This window comes from Manis javanica, chromosome 15, assembly GCF_040802235.1.
Source record: "Manis javanica isolate MJ-LG chromosome 15, MJ_LKY, whole genome shotgun sequence".
Lineage (NCBI taxonomy): Eukaryota > Metazoa > Chordata > Mammalia > Pholidota > Manidae > Manis > Manis javanica.
In genome coordinates, this window is record NC_133170.1 from 63,921,979 (window position 1) to 63,943,804 (window position 21,826).

The window sequence follows — 21,826 nt, forward strand, 5'->3', positions numbered from 1 at the left end:
TAGTGTAAATGATATGCTACTTCTGTGATAATTCTTTGATGCTAATTACACAGTATCCATTTTCCCCTTTCCTTCTTTACTTACTAATTTGCTGGAGGTGGCAATGTGCCTAGTTAAGAATAATCACCTTCCCAAATTTCCTTGCGGCTATGTAATTATGAGCCATTACTGGCAAAGACTCACTGGGACAGTCTTCTGGGAAAGTCAACAGCAAAGCTAATATTAAGTAATATACTCATCTGGCACAGACATTTTGCCCTTCATTTTTTCCCTCCCTGGAACACAGATGCAATGGCTGGCTGGGTAGCAGCCATATTGCAATCAGGAGTGGGAAGGCCTGCATTAGAGATGGTAGTACAGAAAGGTAAATGGAGTCTGGATCCTTAATGATTTCATGGAGCCACTGAATAAATCCTGCATAACAATTACTTAAAGCTGTGCTCGTGAGCTAGCTTTCTCCTTCTCACTCCCTTACCTTGAAATTCCTGCCCCAGTGGGAGAGAACTTCCAGCAGTAACCAGGGCCCAGGACATGTCACTCTCCTTTCCTTCCACTTCCCCAGCACACAGTTCTCCTCCTGTGCTCCTGGGGCCATCATGTGCTGCCCTTCCCTCTCTGGCATAAGGCTTTTGTCCATGGGGGAGAGAGAAAATCTTGGTGGGGCTTTGCTTTGCACTTTCCCACATGCTCCATACTCTTTGCCTTGTATGTGCCTTTTTATGTTTGTGAGTTACCAAAGGAAGGAAGGTACATCTTTCTGGAGCAATTGAAAACTGAAATGGCCTTCAATGCCCAGCTCCTGCTGCATGCCATCCATGGTGAAAGTAGTGGGGTGATGAAGATATCCATGCTCCCTAATGAATTCAAAAGCAGCAAAACAGAAGGAGAGTTGGACTGCTTTCCTTATCAATTGGGAAAGGCAAGCTGGAAATGCCTTAGTTGTAAACAGAGTGCCTCCTCTGCTCGCAACACTGCTGCCTGGTGCCAAGCCTGCCTGTAAGACCCATGGCCTCCCTTGCTCCCTTCCCAGCTTTGCTGACCTGCAGGGCTCTTTTTGCTTCTGATATCGCACGCCCACCTCCTTCACACTCATCAGGGTGCACATCTTGTCTCACCTAGCATGTGATGCGTGTATGGTTATTTCTACCCATCTTTGTTCTTCCCTCTGTAGCTGATCTTCTCTGCTTAGAGTCCTGGGAGCTTGATAAATGTAGCTTATTTGCATGTTCCTGAAAGAAGAATGCAGGAAAGACCCTCAGTTTATGTTTATTGAATGAAGAGCATGCCTCTTAATAGCCCCCAGCTGATTTTCTTTTAGATGAATGTTAAGACCAAGACTGATGCCCTGCCCCTGCAATATTAACTAAGATCAGTTGTGAACTCCCTGGGCTCATCAATCAAAAACAGGATGTTGAATGACAGTTCAAAATGATGGGAAGCCCATCTCAGACTGGCTTAAGCCAAGAAGGGAAAACTCCAGAGACTATCCAGCTTCAGGCACAGCTGGATCCAGGGCTGTGGACTATCCTTTCCCCAATGTTAACCTGACTTTCAGGCTGAGATTCAGCATATCTAGACTTGCACAGCAGTAGATGGTAACGGTACACTCACTGCTCTATTTACCCAACACTGGTACTCTGCCTCCATAGGAAAAGCATAACTGGAAGGGGGTGTGAATTTAAGTAAAGCAAATGTCCCAAAGCAAGATAACATAAAGGGGAGTGCATGGGTCCTGAGTTCAAATCCTGATTCTAGTATTCCTAGCTGGGTGACCTTGGGCAAACTACTTAACCTCTCTGGGCTCTAGTTTCCTTATGTGTAAAATGGAATGGTAAGGGCACTCAGCACATAGGGTCATTGAATGGTTAAAAGGACTTGATATATGAGATGCAGTACCTGACCTACCGGCTGTTGATTGTTGATATTGAGATTCCCTTCCCCCTCCCTGTATTGATAATGCAGAGTTAAGAGGCTAAGAGTTCACTTTCCATTTAAGGGATATTTTTCCCCTTGACTTTTCAGCAATCTCCCCTATAAATTCTCTTTTCTTCTCGGAAGGCTCAGTTTAAATGTTCTCTTTCACAATACGAAAAGTTAAGAACTGTATAATGAAAGAGAAACTTGCTTTCATCCTTTGATGTGTTCTGTCCTGTTTTTGTTTACTCAACCATCAGGAAAGCATTTTCTTCTTTGTATTCTAAGACTTCTCATTAATATAATCATCCTTAATACTGGTGTAACCAAACAAAACTACAGATGCTAACTAGCAAGGAAATGGGACTCATATGTGGGGAAAAAATGAGAATGACTCAATGGGATATAGAAGAGGTTTTTTTTTTTAATTATCTGTAATTAGTAGGAAAGAAAATATGTGGGCTATATTAAAAATAAGCTCTTTATATTTGAGGAAAAAGACCATCGTAAAGAATAGGAATGCTGCTCCCTTTTATTTACATGAATTGAGATAATTGGGACTCTCAGGATTAATGTTAAGGTCCCATCGTAAATAATACCACCATCTGTGATAAATAGATGCCTTTCTCTTTGAATAGACACAGCTAAACATCCTCAAACCATATGCTATATGAGCAGTAAATGCAGTTATTTAAATTCTGCTATAAATGCTTACTTTATGCAACTCCACATTCCTCTTGATGTTTGAATCTGATCAAAAAAAAGGTTGTTGGTTTTTTTTGTTCCTTCTTCCATTCCAAACTGTTTTGGAGGCATAGTAAAAGCCACGTTTACATTTTGGATCAATGAGGTGAACCTGATATATAATTCAGATTGTGAAGAGCCCAGAAGAAAACACCAAGACATCCATCATCTGCATGGAATGCAACTCTTAGAAAGGCCTCGTCGGTATACAGGTCAGCAAGCGATGGCTCCCACGTCAGATCCAACCCACCTCCTGTTTTCAGATGACCTGTAAATGAAGAATGTTGCTACATTTTTTTCAATGGTTGGCAAACAATTGTTTTGGAAGGAACAATGTTTCTGACATGTTAAAGTTCTATGAAATTCTAGCTTGGAACAGGGATGCAGTCCTCTGCTTGCATTTGTCTCTGGCTGCTTTCACAATAGGACAATCAGGCTGAGTTGCAACAGAGCCCAGTGGCCCATAAAGCCAGAAATACTTGCTCCCTGGGCCTTGACCAGAAAAGCATGCTGAGCCCTTCTTTATATGACTTATGAAGCCAAATAACATCAGTGTGGACCAAACCAAAGTGTAACATTTTAGAAGCTTTTGACTGAAAGTGAGAGAAACCTCATGTCCTCTGGACACCCATTGGTGGACATATGGGAAGATGGCAGGAGGCAAGACAGGGCATATTCATGCAGTGGCCCCCGGATGTGAAGCCTCAGGCCCTCATTCCCCTGCTGAGCCTGCCCCTCACTGAGTTTGCCCCGGAGGGAGGGATGACAGCATTAACCGGGTGGCCTTGGGGGATGCCTCCCTTAAGGAGGACCCTGCTTGAACCAGGCAAGCTCCCATGTGGACCTGGGGTCCAGGCCACATGCAGGCCACTGCTCAAGCTAACAAGCTCAACTTCAGAAACTATAATGGCAGTGCAGGTAAGACATTGCATTTTACAATAACTTTGCCTGATGAATATTTCCCCCTGGGCCTCCCCAGGGCACCATTCTTGTGCTGATAAAGTCTGAAATTCTGGGTGTTTTAGAGACTGTCTTTGAAAGGCATGACTCCTGTGCTCTGCCCCCAGGGGCCCGCTTGGTCACCTGTGAGTGGTGATGGAGCTACCCCCAGGGCTCAGAGGGGAATAGAAGGACCTGCTCTGTTAAAGGAGTGCTGTACTGCTCTGAAATTATAAACCACGCTATGTAATTTCAGCAAAGGATATTTGGGGGTTTGTTTGGAAGAGGCATTAAAATCAAATAATCCATTTATCAAGGTGCCTTTTGTTTCAGGAAAAAAGAAACGATATGCCATATTTAGCAGAGAGAGACATTCTGTGTCTGGCGAATGTTAATGAATCACAAACGGGTAGAGAAAAGAAACCTCAGAATACCTAGGCTGGCTTGTGTTTCAACTAAGCTGCATGACTTGGAAGGAAAATCCGGTAGGGGTTTTCCCTGAGTTGTATGGGGAAAGGCGGTGTCTGCCTCGCAGGTGTCTGATATCCTGTAAAGGGGAGTGTCTGCGAAAGAGCATGCCACAGAAAGGAGTCCACTTGCTTGATTTCTTTTCTCACATGTGTCCCACTTACATGATTGAAATGATAATAATAAAACAGTGAAAACAACTGCTCCGGATTGCTAGTCATGTTCTCCATGCAGGGGATCTTGCTTATCGCTTTATGTGAGTTGGGTTTAATGTGGGAACTCGGAAACTCAAAAGTTTGAAGTATTTGGAAAAAAAGAATCTTTATCCAGTACATTGGGATTTAATAGATTTTGTCTGATTTTAGGAATGTTCTTAACCGCTGTTATGTGTTTCCTCTCCCTGAACTGAAAAGGGTTTGGCTAAACTCCCTCCTCTTTTCTTCTGCACCTCTGAGGAAACACTGCCATTTGGGCTGGATGATTCTCCCAGTCTTGTGGGTGTGGCGGCCCTGTGCCTCTAGAATGTGAGCAGCATCACTGGCCTCCCCTTGCTGCCCCCGCATAGGTGCCAGTAGCACGTGCCTCACCCCACCCCCCGTTGTGAAAATCAAAAATGTTTCCGGACATTACCAGGTGTCTCTGGGGACAAAGTTATCCTTAGTTGGAAAACACCAATTTAGATGCTCATTGTGAAAGCCCGTTGTGCAGCCTGAAACGACAGCACATATGCATCTGGCTTATTCCAGTGAGGTTTTTGTACCTTAGAGTTCAAATACTACTATTTAACTTTTTTCCGTGTTTGCTTTCCTATTTGTAAAATGAGGAAATACCTGTTCCTTTTAATCTCTCAGACAGTGCTTTTAAAATCAAATCAAATACCATGCATGTAAGGATGCAGAGTTAGACACAAGGTAACCCTGTCCTCTTTTAAATACTTAGGAAGGCTGATTTTTATTTTCCTCTTATCCAAATGGAGAGGAGAGCAAGACCTAGTATTCTGGCCAAGGTAGCTCCTGGGCATTCTGCCTGCCCCACCCAGAGCAGAAGGGGGTCCATCCTGCCCCTAGGCCAACTTCCACTCCTCACACACCCAGGTCCTGAGTACCCCCTCCACTGATCGATCCTCCGCTCCCACCAGCCCCTCTGGAATCCTCTGCCTAGTCCACGCAGCCTCCCTAGACTCCACTCATACTTCGCACCGCAGCTCAGAAAGGATCAACTTGAAGGAACCCCGGTCAACACATCCAAAAACAAGCATCATGATGAAGGTGACACATGATGTTGGCTGGAAGGGTCGTTTTCCCCTGTGTTGTTCTGTCTGGCACTAAGTGACACAGACATCTCCTGTGTTCACTATCTCCGAATCTCAAAAACTCAATTTCTAGCAGTGGCTTTGCAGTAGACTTCTCTGCTGAACAGCTGGTGGGGGACACAATATCCCCAACACGACAGGCAAGCGCAGATAAAGAAAATGGATAAATAGGAAGGGAGACAGTAAAGGAATGTGCTGTCAGCTGGGAGGCCAAATATATAGGTGCAGCTCTCAACCGCTCCCCAGTTCTCCCTCCATGGCCTTAGGAAGCCATCATCGGGCTTTTCCAGACTTTTCTGTTGTTTCAGATCAGTAAAACTTGCTCAGTAATCCTGTCTTTCTGGGAGACGGTGGTGGGGGCAGATGACGGAGGGAGAGGAGGTGGGTATTTGTCAGCACTCCCGAGGTCATGGCAGCAGTTGGTGCTTTCCTTGCAATCGGCAGATAAAGTGTCAGGAAAGAAATACAGCCAAGGCTGGTAATCGCCTCTGCTTCCTTTATCTGCTGGATCAGGGCTTCCCAAAATGTGAGATGAGCTTAGGTGCTGTACACAGAGTCACAGATGCAGGGTGCAGATGGGGCCTGGCAGCTGCCGGGGGGCCTTTCTCTCGAGTGTCCACGTGGAGGTCATGGGAGGTGGGTGGACATGGTGTGCATTCACCTGGGCTCCCAAATGAGAAAGTGATTCTCTTTTCAATTTTTTGCCCTTCAAATTTTTTTCTTTTTGGTAATTCTCTTTGAATTACTCTAATTCCATCAAGGAGAAAGTCTCTTTCTGGTGTCACTATCTCTTTAACACTTGATCATCTCTCCATGTAACAAGGAAATGGCAAAACACAGGCTCTGAGCCATGGGCTGGCATCAGTCTGGGATATGGTTATTTATTCACAGTAAGATTGATTATCTGAACAAATGTATGAATTAATTCAACTGGTAGTTAATAATCTAAATATTCATTTTAATTGATAAAATTAGTAATCACTGATAAATCATTATTAATAGTAAGTATATAGACGATGTCACAAAAATGGTATCTGGATATCTGAAGCTGAGGAAACAGCACCTTGAGTTGGAGGCATTGTGTGGGTTCTTGGCAGTCATGGGCATATATATGCTCAATAAAGTCTTAAATAAAGACTTAATTTGTTGGAGCAGTTTAAGATTCACAGTAAAACTGAGGAGGAGGTACAGAGATTTCCCATATACTGCCCAGCCCCACATGTGCACATTTGTTACAATTGGGGAATCTACGTAGTCATCATCATCACCTGAAGTCCATAGTTTACCTTAGGGTTCACTCTTGTTGTTGTATATTCCATGGGTTTGGATAAATGTATAATGGCATATATCTACCATTATAATATCATATAGTGTATTTTCATTGCCCTAAAAGTTCTCTGGGCCATATTCTGTTACGCAAAGCAAATCACAAGGCCATCCTAGATTCAAGAAGGGGTCAGTAGACTCCTCTTAAAGGGAGGATTGTCACACATAAAAGATGTAGATACAGGTGAATTGAGGCCATTGTGTAGTTGCTCTACACAGGTACTTATTATAGCCCACATACCTGGTCTATCTGTTCATGTGCCTATCCATCCACCCATCCATCTGTCCATCCATTCACCCATCTATGGAAACTGAAGCTCCAAGAAAGTAAGAACTTCTTTAAGATCTCATGACTGTTAAGTCAACCCATCCCTTATGGCCAAACTTCATGCCCTTAACCACTGTTCTAGTCCCCACTGCCTTCTTCACAAAGTCTGTCTCTTCTTGGCCCAAGTTAAATCTATCATGAATTGAAAAAAAATCCAAATTAGGTTCTGCAGGACAGTATGAGCTAGGCACTTTTTGCTCAGTGAGAAAGATAAAGAGCAATCTGTTGAAATAGTGGAAGAACCTGAGAGAGGAGACAATAAGAGAGCAAGCCCACTCCAGCTTTATTTTATAGAAAATCAACTAAGCATTTCCTTAAAGGCAAAAGGTTCATGTTTTGGTTTTTCCCTTCTTTTGATAAAGACAAACAAGTAGGAAAAAATGAATCTTTATGTGCAGAAAGAGTGAAGAATGAGCAGAAAGCATGTTGGCAAATGCTTCCTGTTGTGGAAGGTTCCCCTGCACAGATGGGCCTCAGCATCCTTGTTCTGTTGCTTTAGCGAGTCCTTGGCCTACTACCCCCTCCAAACAAATGAGTCTCTCAATCTCTGCACTTCAAGGTTTTAAGAGCTTTTTTGGAGAGGGATGAATACAGCAGAATAAAAGCATCTGATGGGGCAATTAGTCCATTGGTTTTTGTAAAATATTCCAAGTTGCTGAAATAGTCCATGATTTTTTTTAAGGACACAGAGCCAGAACCCTTTGTGGAGTGCTATACCTTGGCAGGGCCTTTTGAGAGCATAGAAATGAATAGGTTAAAAATGGAAGCACTGCGACATCTCTAAGAGAGGGACAAGGTACCCTTGTTACTGGCAACCTCAGGTGAGGAACAGGGGAGATGCTATTTCTCTGAAAAGTCATCTTGACAGCTCAAGTCCATTTGGCCACAACACCAAAGGCAGCTTTGATCTGCTAGCCAGTGTCCCTGCTGGAAAAAGGATCAGGGTTGCTTCCAGAGGAGAGAGGCAGAAGGCCACCCCACATGCTGGCTGTGCTGTGCCTGCTGCAGGCAGGAGCGGGCACAGAAGGAAAGATTGGAGGAGCCGGAAGGGACAGGAGAACTCTGGCCACCTTTCAATATATGAATGGGTTTGTCTGGGCTGGTTTTGCAATATCAGAGCAAGGCGATGGGGCTTTCTTAGGTTTACAAAGTTGGTGATGGGGCATTTAAACGTCTCGTGGCCCCTACAATGCAAGTAAAAGCCCCTGGGGAATCTTTGGCAAGACTAGCCTTCAAACAGCAAAGAGCCTGCTGGCAGTGCTGCTTTTGATGTCTGATGGACCAGAAGGACAGGAAGCCAGGGCCAATGTCCTTTCCTGTCTCAAGAAAGAACTGCACATCAACTTACCTGGCTGAAGATTCTACATCAGGGCTTTCAAACTCAAATGCACATGAAGGGCAATCCGGTAACTTAATTAAGCAACGTGTCTTGCAGAGTGCTTTCTGTTGTTGCCAAGTGCATGCAAAACCTAAATGTTACCAGTTCCTCCCAAGTTTAAAGAGAAGCTGGAAACCCAGACACTTTCTAGCTTTTAAAAATGGTTCCCATTCATTGTGATCTTTTAAAACACTACAGGCAAAACAGAATCCATCTGCAGGCTGAGTGGAGTGTAAGTGGGCAGTTTTTACATCTTTCTGCTTATCATTTTTATTTTGACTTCATGACATTTATGTTGTTCAGAAGATTTTTTTTAACTTTTTACATAGGCAAGTTTGTCTTGTTTTAAAAGTTGCATCTGGATTTTTGAGTCATAATTAGAAAGCTTTTCCTATACCTAGGTTATAGAGTAGTTCATCCACTTTTTTCTTTTAGTACTGAAAAATGTTCATTCCCATGCATCTAGACCCCTGATCTATTTGCAGTTTATTCTTGTGTATGGTCTAATTTTTGTCTTTCATTCCAAATGGCTAATCAGTTGTCCCAGAACCATTTATTTAAAGCCTGTGTTTGTCTCATGGTTTGTGGTGCCACCTTAGTCACATCCTAAATTACTAGATGTACTTGGGTTTATTTATGGTCTATTCCATTGGGCTGTTTTTCTATTTATGTGCCAGTACCATTAAATATGTTTTAAACACACACAAATTATTAATAAATATACCCACTTTCCACTGATAGGTAACTTGCCACCTTTCTGTCAGGTTGAACTAAAGGAAATTGACACTGTTCAACAATTCTTAATACACAGAAATCTCCATTTTCATATGTTTCAACCTAACACAAGTGTATAATTGTGGAGTCATTGGTTGATTCCAGAAGGGGCATGGAAATTCTAGCCAAGTTGACTTGAGAGTGTGTATCCCTTAATTCTAGATTGCTTATGGACCTAATGACTTCTAAGGAATCTGGTAATAATCCTCTCTTTGTCTTCTTCTTTTCTCTTCTTTCCCCCTGTGCAGTGATAGAGGGCCGGGGGGTCACAGACAACGTACAGAGGTTTTCCTCGCTGCCACCATATCTGCCTGTGAGCTACCATGTGCTCAGAGCGGAGACCTCCTTCTTCCTCAAGGAGGCCAACCAGGACTTGCTGCACAATGCCAGCCTGCAGGCCAGGGTTGAATCTTTCTTCACCTACAAAGCCAAGCGGCCCCCGATACTCAATGCCAGCTATGGGCCTTTCTCTGTGGAAAAGGTTGTGCCTCTGGATTTGATGGTGACTTCAAACTTTCTAGGCCCCACTAATCAGTTCAGTTTCAACTGGAAGCTGAAGGCCCACATCCTGCGGGACAAGATCTACCCAAGCCGGCCACGGGTGCAGGTCCTGTTCCACGTGGTGGGCAGAGGCTGGGATGAGCCAGGCACTGGGGACCGGCTGCCCTGCCTGCAGGTGTTTGCTTTCCGGGAGACCCGAGAGGTGAGGGGCAGCTGCCGGCTGGCGGGGGGCCTGGGGCTGTGCGTTGCAGAGCTGGAGCTCCTGGCTGGCTGGTTCAGCACCCCCACAGTTGTGGCCGGGAGGAAGAGGTCAGGGGAGCCACCCGAGGGCAGCCCTGTGGAGCTCTACTATACTGTGCAGCCCGGGGACGGGCGAGGGGACTGTGCAGGCAGTGACGTCCGCAAGGGCAATGCCATCCTTCCAGGCAAGGGCGGACTGGAGGAGACCACGGCCCACCTGCAGAGGATTGGCGCTGTTGGCCTCTATCGGGCCCAGGACAGCGCTCAGCTTAGCGAGTTACGTTTAGATGGCAATGTGGTCATCTGGCTGCCCTCCAGGCCAGTCAAACAAGGAGATGTGGTCACTGCCTACGTCACTGTCTCCAGCAACTCCACCGTGGACCTCTTCATCCTGAGGTAGGTGCCCAGTCTGGCCCACAGTAGCTTTGGTGTGCTTACTGTGAGATTAGACTCAAGGATTCAAGAAAAGTCAAAATGTGCTGCCTTCAGGTGACTTCTCACAGTGGAAGCCAAATTGTGCACCTGCCCACATGCATTCAGCTGCTCTTCTTATCTGTGTGTTGGGGATGGGGGAAGGAGCCAGAAATTACATCTGAGAGAAGCGAGACTAATCATTCTCTTTTGACCTTGAGTTGGCATTGAACTTGGAGAGGGATGTGGTTTTTCTTCACCTTTGAATTTTTTTGTAGCTTGTATGATTGAGAGGACACTTTCACAGAGCCCAAGAAAAGACATACACATTATGATAGCCCCCCTTTGGGTATAAATGTGAAAAAAGTCAAGGATAATCACTTTAAAAATTTTTTTGGTAGAATTAATTGTTGCCAGGTAGCACCTGGGAAAACCTCAGTTTGTAAGCACAGTTAAGCAACAATTAATGGAATCTGCCCAACAGAAAATTGGGGGGTAGAGGTATTCCATCTGACAAAATAAATAAATTGAATTAAAGCAACAGATTAACCTATCTACCATCACCACGGCTGGCTCAGCACATCCACCAAAGTTTTAACAGGGCTGCTCTGTCATCCCGTATGGTGGTTCCGTGGTTGTGTCCAGGAGTGGCTGTTAGCTGGGATTAATTGCTACTGGGAGGGAAAGTCAGGTAAAGAAAATCCTCTTATAATATGGACTGGGATTTTATAATAAAGAAAAAAATATTTGAGATTTGTTTAAAAGATAAAGATGATAAAATCAGTGTTTTCCTATTATAGTTAAGAAGGATTTAGGTGATGATTGCAACCATGCTCCGGTTCTTTAGAATAAAAAAACTAACCACATGTTGAATAAGTTGCTTGCAAAAGTGTTTGCAAAATAGAATGGTAGCATGTTAAATAGCACATATCCTTTTTGTCTAGCCTTTGTTGTGTAACTATAAGAACCGTCATTCTGAAAGGGTTTTGTTTGCTTATTTTTACAAAATGTATTCAAAGGTTTCACTAAGTTTCTCAAAGTGTTTCTTAGTCCTTTGGATTCAAATAATTCTCCTCTGAAGCATCTATCTTGTCATCATCCTTGTAATTTTTCTTTTAATTTTTAAGTGGACTAATTTGACCAGATCCTCCTTTGCCAGAGTTTTCGGGTATGATCAAGGACTTTTACATCGCGTTCGGTGATGTCTCAAAATACCGTCTCTTTTACAAGACATCGGGTTTGCCCAACATGGATTCCCATCACATTTGCGTTGTCAAAACCTCAGCAGTCAGCCAGGCACCTGCTGGTCGTGTGTCAGGAGGGATACACTACCCCCTGTCAGAGCCAGCAACTTACTGAAGGTGCCTTAACCTTCTAATTGTGAGGAAACGGTAGCAAATATTTAGATAAAAAGATCCTGACTTGCTTCCTCCTGCCCCAGGTGGAAAAGCTACTGACTTGAAAAGTCTGAGTTTTGTTTGCACTGCCTCCCTTAGCACCCTTGGTTTCTGATCATTCCATCGTGAAATAAATGTATCCAGCCCTAGCTTTGGGAGGTAGATACAGAAGACAGGGAACCAATAGCACAGCCAACAGGTTTAAAAACTCCGTAACTATAATCATCTTCCCGTTTGTACTTATCCTAACGTCACTTTCAGAAACGCAGGCTCTGCAGTCTCCCAGGCTGAGTGAGTGTGAGTGACCCGCTGGGTCCCTCTGACTAAGGTGCAGGACCCCAGCTGCAAGTGAATATTCAGGCCTGGTTCTTGGGGAACACAAGCAGTTTTCTGTATTTATCATCACAGACAAGCATGGTGGTGGAGAACACGTGTCCTGCAACCAGCTGGCCTCCATTCTGATCCTGTCTTTTCCACTGCCTATGACTGTAGAAAGTCCCCTAACCTCCGAGTGCCTCAGTTTCCTCATCTCTGAGTCAGATGGAGGACTCAGTGTGCTGGTAGTTATTTATAAAGTGCTCATAACAGTGTCTGGCACATAAAAAGTGCTCATATGAATGTTGACTGTTACTAACAGGGCTGTTTTTAAACATCCATCAAAACTTCAATAAGCATTGAATTCTATTTTAGTAGAAAAAGAGCATCGTGCTTTGCATAAAACAACAGCTCCCAGGTCTGTCCTCAAAGCTATATCGATTCTCACTTCACCATGATTTTTGAAAAGAGCAAAACAAATTTCTTTGTTGTAATGGCAAAAGCTTTCGGAGTACAGAGGGTTCTAACGGCAACGGATGTGGCTGCATGTGGCTTACTGCCGGGAAGTGCAGAGGCCACATTCCTGCCTTCCTGATCTTCCCAGCCAGAGATCAGAGACTGGGGAGAGAGGTGAGGGAGAAACAGTCGAGTGACTCCCACTCCGAGCCTTTAGGCGTGCATGGTGCGGCTGTGGAGTCTCATGGGGGGACATGGGGGAAGCAGGCTTTCTCTTTCTAGGTAACATATTAATTTTAATTTAATTAAAAACTATTTTAATTTTTAAGTTGATTGATTTAAGGAAAGAATATTCAGTAAGAAAATATAAGAGGATGTGCACAGATGTGGCAAAAAGAGCGAAGTTTGTATGAATCTCCCTAAAGTCTGGGAAACACCATGCTTTCTTCCCAGTAGGTGCAGCAAAAATTCATGGGGGGCTTGTGGGGAGACCTTGAAAGGTCTCTTCTGACTCTGAAGTTCAAAGACATTAAATACACCGTTGTCGCCTTGCACGATGGCTTTGCTGACAAGGCTATGATATATGGAGAGAGAGAGCCTGGACTTCTTGGGAGTTTTTATAGGGTCATAATACAAAGGGAACTTGGCCTTAGCCTCCTTTACAAGATCTTTTTCATAAATAATACTGAACTCTCTTCTAGAGGCAAAAAGGAGCAGCTCTCATTTCATTTGCAACTTCATGAATTTAGTTCAATGGCAATCCTTGCTTTGTGATCAAATCAGTCCCTGAGGCTCAAAACTCAAGTTGTGGAAGGTTGAATCTTTGTTTCCTGTAGTTATAATGTTATTTGAGGAACCTATTTGAGGAAATAAAAAATAAAATAATCACCAACAAACATGAAAGATGCATAGCCAGTGTGCCTACAAACACTCATCAGCATGTCAGTTCCATGTCTGCAGGACCCGTGTCCCTTGGCATATGGCTTAGCACTAAAAGCCCAGGAAACATTTTTCAAATTAATGCAAGGTCAAATATCTAATATCAAACCTCTATCACAAATATTCCTTTTCATGGATATTTTCCTTTATGACTGACTGAGGCTTCTTAAAATAAGTAGCAAACATAGGCATTATTCACTATTTTAAGACTTTTCCAAATACATTGACAGTTGGGCTGATCAGTCCTGAAATTCCCATTGCCAGCTCTCTGCACCTCAGTGCTACCGAAACCTGGGATGCTGAGGCTGGCCCTTCATCCGGATGGTTGCTTCCTCAAAGCCCAATTTTACACTGAGTTTGAGCGACTCCCTGTGATGGGATCAGTGTTCACTTTACCTCCAGTGGCAGCTGCTGAAAGGTCACTGGGCCTTGACCTTGCAGGTCATTAAAGGGAAGCCCTGGGGAGGTCATTACACCTCTGTTCTTGTCAGTAAGCAACTGATTGGCACCTAAGGAAGCAAAGGCTACAGATCACGCCTCCTTTCCAATCTAGAGGAAGCTAGTTTCATTGTGTCAAAAAAAAAAAAAGCCCAGGAATACAACCAATGAATCAGTGAAGTGGTAATAAGTAAATGCTTATTGCACACACACCAAAGAGAGTTTGCACACAGGGAGCACGCAAAGCAAAGCGCAGATGCGGCTCAGGGGTCTTTGTTCTAAAGCAGCTTTTCCAGTGCAGTGGAGCAACTGGTCATAGTCTGAGAACGATCTTCAGTGGAAGGGCACTGGTTAGTGGTGGCCTCATATCAATCTGGGGAACAGTTTAAGTGTCCCTTATGATTTTCACAAGCATAAGCAAGAAGTGACCCAGGACACATTGGCCTGGCTTGTCCTAAAAAATAAGCTAAACTAAACTCTGCTTGGATGACTAACTGGTTTTGTCTGCTCAGGGGATTTTGAAGGCTTGTCTCCGTTCATGTTTGATTTGAACAGTCCCCCTGTGATGGGTTGCTCTCTGACCATGCTGAGAGCATGACCAGCTGGCACAGCGTTGCTCCCCGGCACCGCTTTTGAATATGAAGAACCCCATATTCACTGTTTCCAAGAGTACAGTCATCAGAATGGAGGGTTAAGTGGGCACTGTTACTAATAATTGTGTGTGATAGACTTGGAAGGTCACACCACTGAGTTCCTGATCCTGATGGATTTCATCTGGTCTATGAGTGGCCACTGAAAGTCATTTCAAACCCTGAGAAGATGCCAACAAACTACAGAGGTCAATGTAATAATGGAGAACAGTATCCAAGGATGGAAAAATTGCACAGAGCAGAGATTCCCAGAGCCCAAGATTTAGTCAGTTAAACAACTCACATAGGTTCTACTCAAAATCAGAGTTTACCTTGCTTAGTTCATCTACATTTTTTGGCATGATTTTCTGTAGGCACACGTGGTGTCTTACAATCACACATCCTTGTGACTACCGAGGATGACGTGAGGTATATTTCAGGAGGTGGTGTTGCAGATGAGCTTCCACCTCTATATGACACAAGCAGTCAGGGAATTTAATAAGAGGCTTGTCCATGGAAATAAAGGAAAAAGAAAGATTAATAGCTTGAGCAAAGTATACATTCAGTTTCTGAGTTTGGAGAGCAGCCAGTTGAGAAAAAAGTCTAGATTTGCGTTCGAAGCATTTCATATGTTGGAATGAGGAGGACTATTTCAGTCTGATGGATTTTCCTGAACTGCAGATTGACTGTCTTTGATGGTGTCATCAGATGTTCTGTTGAACTTCCTTAAGTGGCCCACCCAGCAATGGACGTAAAGATTATCATATGTGATCTATTGTGATTTCTCTGAAGTTTACAAGTAGATAATAAACCTCAGAGATGGTTAACAATACTAGATTTTGATAATGAGGACACTATAGTTTTCTACTGAAATATAATGTTTTATAGTTTTCCCATGCTCATCATAGATGTTTACAAAGAAAATTTCTTAAGCCAAGTCTTCTTAAACTTGGATTGTTTACTTAAATGTTTTAAGAAGGTTGATTCCATGCATGTTCCCAAATATGACATTTCAGTCAAAGTCTTAGTAATATTTAAGGAGCTTTACTGGCTGCATATCGTTCTTTAAAATTATCTGGTAACAAGGAATCTCAGATTAAACCTTTAAAATTTCTTTAGGCTAAGAAGTGAAGCTAAAAACTTGTCTTTATGTTACAAGAATAAATTCTTACTGAGCTTATATAAATACATATGTTGTCATAAAAAATAGGAACATTTAATAAGAGTTTCAGAGTTCTAGAGGGATCAGGTAGAAAAAGATAGAGGTTTCAGCTTTTGTTTACAAAAGTATACCAAATTGCTCTCAGTTATAAAAAGCTTAAAAGAAGAGAAAAAGGAATCCTTTATATCTGGAAAATAAAGCATTTTAATGAACCAGCAATGTTTTAAACATAGTTGTGAAAATTATTAATCATCTCCGTCACTCCATTCAGTCTCCTGAGATTCATTCTGGTTTTGTGTGATCTTGGGTCAGCAACTTTACGAATCAGTTTCATTTAGAGTTTTAGAAATCCCAACCTCATTCTGCGTTATGATCCTAGAGTTATCAGAAGCCTATATTCTGTAATACCTGATAGGTTCCTCTCCTTGAGTCTGTCTGAAGAAAAAGCACTTTGCCTATGTTTGACTGTAAATGCTTTCAGAGCAGCACCGAGAAAAAACAGTAACTGAGTAAAAAAGACTTACAAATCACTGTGTTTAAAGATTTGGTGAGAGTTCACACGTGGCTCTGGATTTCTGTGGGCCTCAGCATGACAGAGGGCTGTCAGCCAGTGGCCCAGCCACCTAACGTCCCCTCAAAGGCAGCTGCCCCTCAGTGCCAACCACAAAAGCAAAATGGAAATCTCTCCATCTGATTTTCTGCTCATTCCTCAGAGCCTCTTGATGTTGCTCAAGAATTACGGACAATAGGACGGCAATCACATGACTGCTGTGCCCTTTTCTGGACCGATAAATGGAGTCTTCAGGGTGTAAATTCTAAGAGATGATTTTTCTTTCATAAGGAAAACAATGTGGAGTAAGGAGGTAGTTGTCTCAGAAAAATAAAGTAGCAGCAGAAATAGCCCTTGCTTGTCAAGGTAGGATTGCATCGTAAAGGAGCAGAGGTGCCCTCAGCTCAGGTGCCAAAGCCGGGCTTCTGCTTTTCCCTAGCTGTTGGATGGGGTACTAGTGACTCATTAATTCTGGTGGATTATGAATATGTACACATCATTGTTAATAACTAATGTTGCCCCGACCAAATCAACATGATGTGTGTGTGTGTGCTTAACCACTGCTGTATGTCCCCAGCATCTTCCAATTAATAAAAGGAATCAAAGGTGGAGACAGAAAAGTTTTAGGGAGATGTGCTTAAGTGCCTTTGCATGCAGAAATGCTTAAAGAAACGTGTTAGTTTTCTAAGCAGAATGAGATGTGTAAGTGGATTCATTTCTAGGGCCTAATGACGAGGGAATGCAGCCTTTAAGCCTGGCACTCATCTCCCCTAAAGGATTTAATGAAGTTAGTCTTTTATGGACAAGCCTGGTTCCTGACCAGCCCAGGCACAGGGCCGAGTCCTGGACTCACACTCGTGAATGGATGGTGGGATTCAGGAGGCACATCTCTCCTGATAGGCTGAAGCCAATCATGGAGCTTTACAATTAGGTCCATTTATACTTAAACCCAAAATATACACAGATACAAAGAAAACCCCACAAGTGTTCATAGCAGCATTATTCCTAATAGCCAAAACATGGAAACACCCCCAAATGTCCATCAATTGATGGCTGAATAAGTAAAACATGATAAAGCTACACAACGGAATATTATTTGGCCCTAAAAATGGGCCATTGACACATGCTACAGCATAGTTGAACCTTGCAAACAGGATTGCTTAGTGGAAGAAGCCAGACAAAAGAGACCACATGATATTGGATCCCATGTATATGAAGGGTCTAACATAGACGAATCCACAGAGACAGAGAGTAGATTTAGTGGTTGCCAGGGCCCAGTGAGACAGATGCCAGTGGGAAATGATTGCTCATGAGAATGGGGGGTCTTTTTGGGAGGATGAGCATCAAACACGTGATGCTAATGTGTTTGTTATCCTTTGTACCATATTACATGTGGAAGCCACATCAGCATTTTGAATTAATGAGAATGGTCAAAGCGGGGAGCAGCTTGTTGCAATCAGATGTATAGGTTGAAGGTGGTAAACCAATGCCTATACCAGCCAGCCAGGGAATAAAGATGAGCAAAGCTCTATGGGGGACAAACAGTGCTAAGCCATTACTTGCAAAGGCCTTAGCACCCCCATAATCCCAGTTAGCCAGTCCCCCAAACTGTCCCAGATCAGCACACCGTCTAATGAGAGTAATATATTATTCTCTGTGCAGTGGCTGGTCCACTGTGCACACCCCATGGTGAAAATTACGGCTGTCACTGGTAGAGGTGCAGTGACTGGGGTCTTGTGGGCCTCTCTACAGGGAGCAGCCGCTTCTCAGCTGCCAAGTGCTGCCATGCTGGACACCAAGAGCACTGCAATCAGGTTTGCTGGTTTTGAAGGGAAGCTGGAAATGTGGGCTTTAATGCACAATCTTTTCATATATAAATGTGGACCATACAATCCCTTTTCAGCCCCTGCCGTGCAGGCCTGGGGCCCCGAGCGTGCCTGCAGACTGTTGTGTTGTGTCTCCTGCTCTAGTTTGTGGCTCAGAGCAGGGAGAGGTATTAGCTTCCTAGGGTTTCTGTAACAAATTACCCCAAACTAAATGGCTTAAAGCAAGGAAATTCATTCTGTCACAGCTCTGGGGGCAAGAAGTCTGACGTCAAGGTGCTGGCAGGGCTGCAGGGGAGGGTCCTGCCCTGTCTCCTCCTCGCTGGCAGTCCTCCTGGTAATCCTCCATGCTCCTTCACATGTGGCAGGTCACCCCAGTCCATCTTCATATGGACTTGCCCTGATTCTCCTGTGTGTGGCTCTCAAACTGCCCTCTCCTTCCTCTTGTAACAAACTAGTCCTCCCACTTAGGACTCACCCTAATCATCTTGAGATCCTTGACTAAGTACCTGCAAAGACCCTATTTCTAAGGTCACATTCTGAGGTTCTGGATGGCCGTGAACTGGGGCGGGGACTTCTCAACCCACTGCCGAGAGGACAGACTGCCCGGTGCATTGCCGAGCCTGTGTGTCCCGTGGCAGCTCCAATCTGTGCTCCCCACCGTGGGAAAGCAGGGCTGCAGGTGCGAATCTGTGCCTTCACTGGGTGGAGGACAAGCCCTTCTCCGCTGGATGAACTGAGACCTGCCCTCTCACGTCCACCCCTCTGATTACTGACCACAGCCTCTGTGTGTGTGTGTGTGTGTGTGTGATAAAAATTTAATTTCAGGGATTTTTTTTTTCTGATCTCTTTTCCGTTGTAGGATATGAAAAACCCTTACAGGCAATTTTCAGACACCTGCCTTGCGCTGGATGATTCTTGGCTCTTCGTTTCCAACTCAGCAACAATCTGTGGGGTCAAGTGGGGGGTCTCAGGGTACTAGGATGTTCCCAGACTCATCATCATCAGGAGGAGACCCTCAAACACAATCGAGTCTGCATTGATTGCAAATACGGAGCCAGTTCAGAAAGTTCTGGAAAGTCATTTTCCCACACTCTGTCTAAAAGTCATTTATTGAACGTCTCCGAAGGAGAGGTTTGTTTTCATTTTCTTCAGCTTGTCATTTTAAATGTATTCTTCTGGAACAGAGAAAAGGAACAATTTTCTTTCTGCTTGGGAAGAAGGGAAGAAATAATGTTTCCTGCCCAGGGCCCCTTCCCCGGCTCCCCACGCACATCCGGGTTGCCAGGCAGCACAGCTTCAGTGAAACATTTGAGGGTGATCTGAATGTTGTGGGAAACTTTACACGTGAAATTGACTCCAGCTCTGCGGGAAGAAGAAGGAAGGACTCCTGACTGAATCCTGCCTCCCTGCTTCTGCCATCTTTAACCCATTTAAAGGTCATTCTAGTGTTCAAGTTTGCCAGATCACAGCTTTGTCCCTTACAAACCATTTCAAATGTGCCTAAGTCGACCTGTGACATGCAGTCCCTTTCTGCACGGACATTTGTGGGGAGGAGAGACTGACTGTGGGGGCCTTGGGCAACCACAGGGTGAGTGCTGGGCTTTCCGGCATTCCGGTGGGCCAGGCTAGGTTTACGTACCCATTCCTGCGTATTGCCATTCTGAGTCATGTATGTCTTTCAGCCCCTGAAGACACTAGCTAATTAAAGTCTTGGATGGGGAAATGAAGCCTAGGTGTGTGGAAAGCATCCTGATTGTTATTCCCCTTGTTTCAAACCTTTCCTGGAATCCTGCTGCTATTTCAGCTCCCATTTCCTACGTTCCTAGAGACGGTGAGTGTGTGTTCCCCAGGGCCAGCTGGGCTCTCCTGTACTTTCAGAAATGTGATGCGCTTTTATTTTTAGTAGGGAGGGCCCTGTAGGTGGGGACATCAGGGACTCGAGGCTGTGGTGGTGGGAGGGCAGGGGTAAAGGCTCTCAAGCCCAGTTCTCAGCCATCCCCCAGGAGCCCATTGGCCTTACTCCCGCTGTGACCTCAGGTCCTAGAAGAAGGGGGAATTGTATGCTGGGCAGGAAGGAGCAGTGACATCCACCATGTGCCATGGGGTAGAGGTGTTAGCTCCAGAGATGGATGAAGTCAAATCCTGGACCAGTGGCTTCCCAACTTTGCAATCAGGACTGGTTCCTCAACCTCTCTGAGCCTCGGTTCCTATATGAGAATGATAGTAATAGCATCTACTCTACAGTGGTTGTGAGCCTTAAGTGAGATAGAATTTGAGCATATGTGGGGCATGTATTAAACACTTTGTGGATATTAATGTATTGTTATTACATTTTTTTATTGTTCTTATTACATGTGTCCTTTCCTGAAGTGACACTGGGTCCATCGCAGCTTCTCTTGGTTGAGGGCTTCTAATTGCACCTGAAGCCCCCCCGCTGATGCGTTGCCATCTCTAAGGGAGCACCTGCCTCCTTTAGGAGGACAGCTGGCAAAGGTCAACCAGAGGTTTTCCACCAAGGATCAGGTTTACCCCCTCCCTGGGGACAATTGGAAATATCTGGAGACATATTCAGTTATCAAAGCTGGGGGAGAATTTCTACTGTCATCTCATGGGTACAGGCCCAGGCTGAGGCCAGATATCCTGCAACACACAGGACAGCCTCTCCCCCCGACAAAGAATATTCCAACTCAAAATGCCTACCAACCATGATGAGGTTGAAAAACTCTGAGGAGGACAAATGGCTTCCCACCAGAGGCATGACTGCCACCATAGGTTAGAGCCACCTGCCTCAGGCTCAGCAGCTAGCTGTGGGCCCTAGTGAATCATGAACATGCCATGACCGTGCTGGAGTTGTCTACTGGAAACATAATGCCTTGCCTAACAAAACAAGGGGCTCTGTTCCTTTGAAATGCTCCTCCCAGATATTGGCAGTAGATAATGTGGCAATGAGCCATCATAACACAGACCAAAGTCATGTTTACCAAAGAGCAGAGGACCTAATCTGGTTACTCTGTACTTTGTGATGAGTATATCTTAATATCCATTCTTAAAAACAACAACAACTAGAAGAGAGTTTCAATAACATCAGAGAGGTATATTCAAAGACAGAGCCGATCCTTGATCCCACACTAGCAGAAAGTGTAATCACTATAGTTACATTCATTATATCAGCTGTTAATGAGCCCTACCCAGAACAGGTCCTCAGGCATGGGACGAGCTCTCAGAATGATAGCTGAGTGCCAGCCAGTCTCAGATGGAGGAGCTGAAGGTTGAGTCCACCTGACAAGCCCAGTTACGCCATCCTTAGATGCCCAGGGTAGGAGGGATGGGGAACATGGCGGCTGCATCCAAGCAGACAGCGGGAAGGCTCCACATCTACTCAGCTGAACTGCTGGCTGCAGGGTGGGCAGGAGGGTGGCGCCTTCTCAGACCATCCAGGCTGCAAAGCCTCTTCATGGACTCAGGAGACTATCTCCCCATTCCTAGTCATCCTGCTATAGGCACTTAACCATCCATCAGCCCACCTTCTGTTGGGAGATAATATTTTTGATATAATGAGTGACATTTTCATCCCATTGTGCTTCTTAATTACACCACGTTTCTTCCCAAGATTCAAGCCATAACAAGAACACGTTCTACTGGTTTCCATAAGAAGTGGGATACTGTAGCACAAGTGGAAAATGAGAGAGTGAAGCCCTTCACTTTTGAATTGGACAAAAGTTTGGAAGACTCTTTTATCAGGTTTATTCTTATTCCAAGAAATTAGATGAAGTTTTCCT

At 44.3% G+C, this 21,826-nt stretch overlaps 1 protein-coding gene across 1 annotated transcript in view; it reads left to right on the forward strand.

The window, feature by feature from the left end:
- The window catches only part of TMEM132C (transmembrane protein 132C), a 286,951-nt gene that overhangs the window by 93,822 nt on the left and 171,303 nt on the right, over positions 1 to 21,826 (forward strand). The window contains exon 2 of the mRNA XM_037014558.2: positions 9,432 to 10,320. Within this exon, the coding sequence (XP_036870453.1) occupies positions 9,432 to 10,320 (889 nt within the window). The remainder of the gene's footprint in view (positions 1 to 9,431; positions 10,321 to 21,826) is intronic.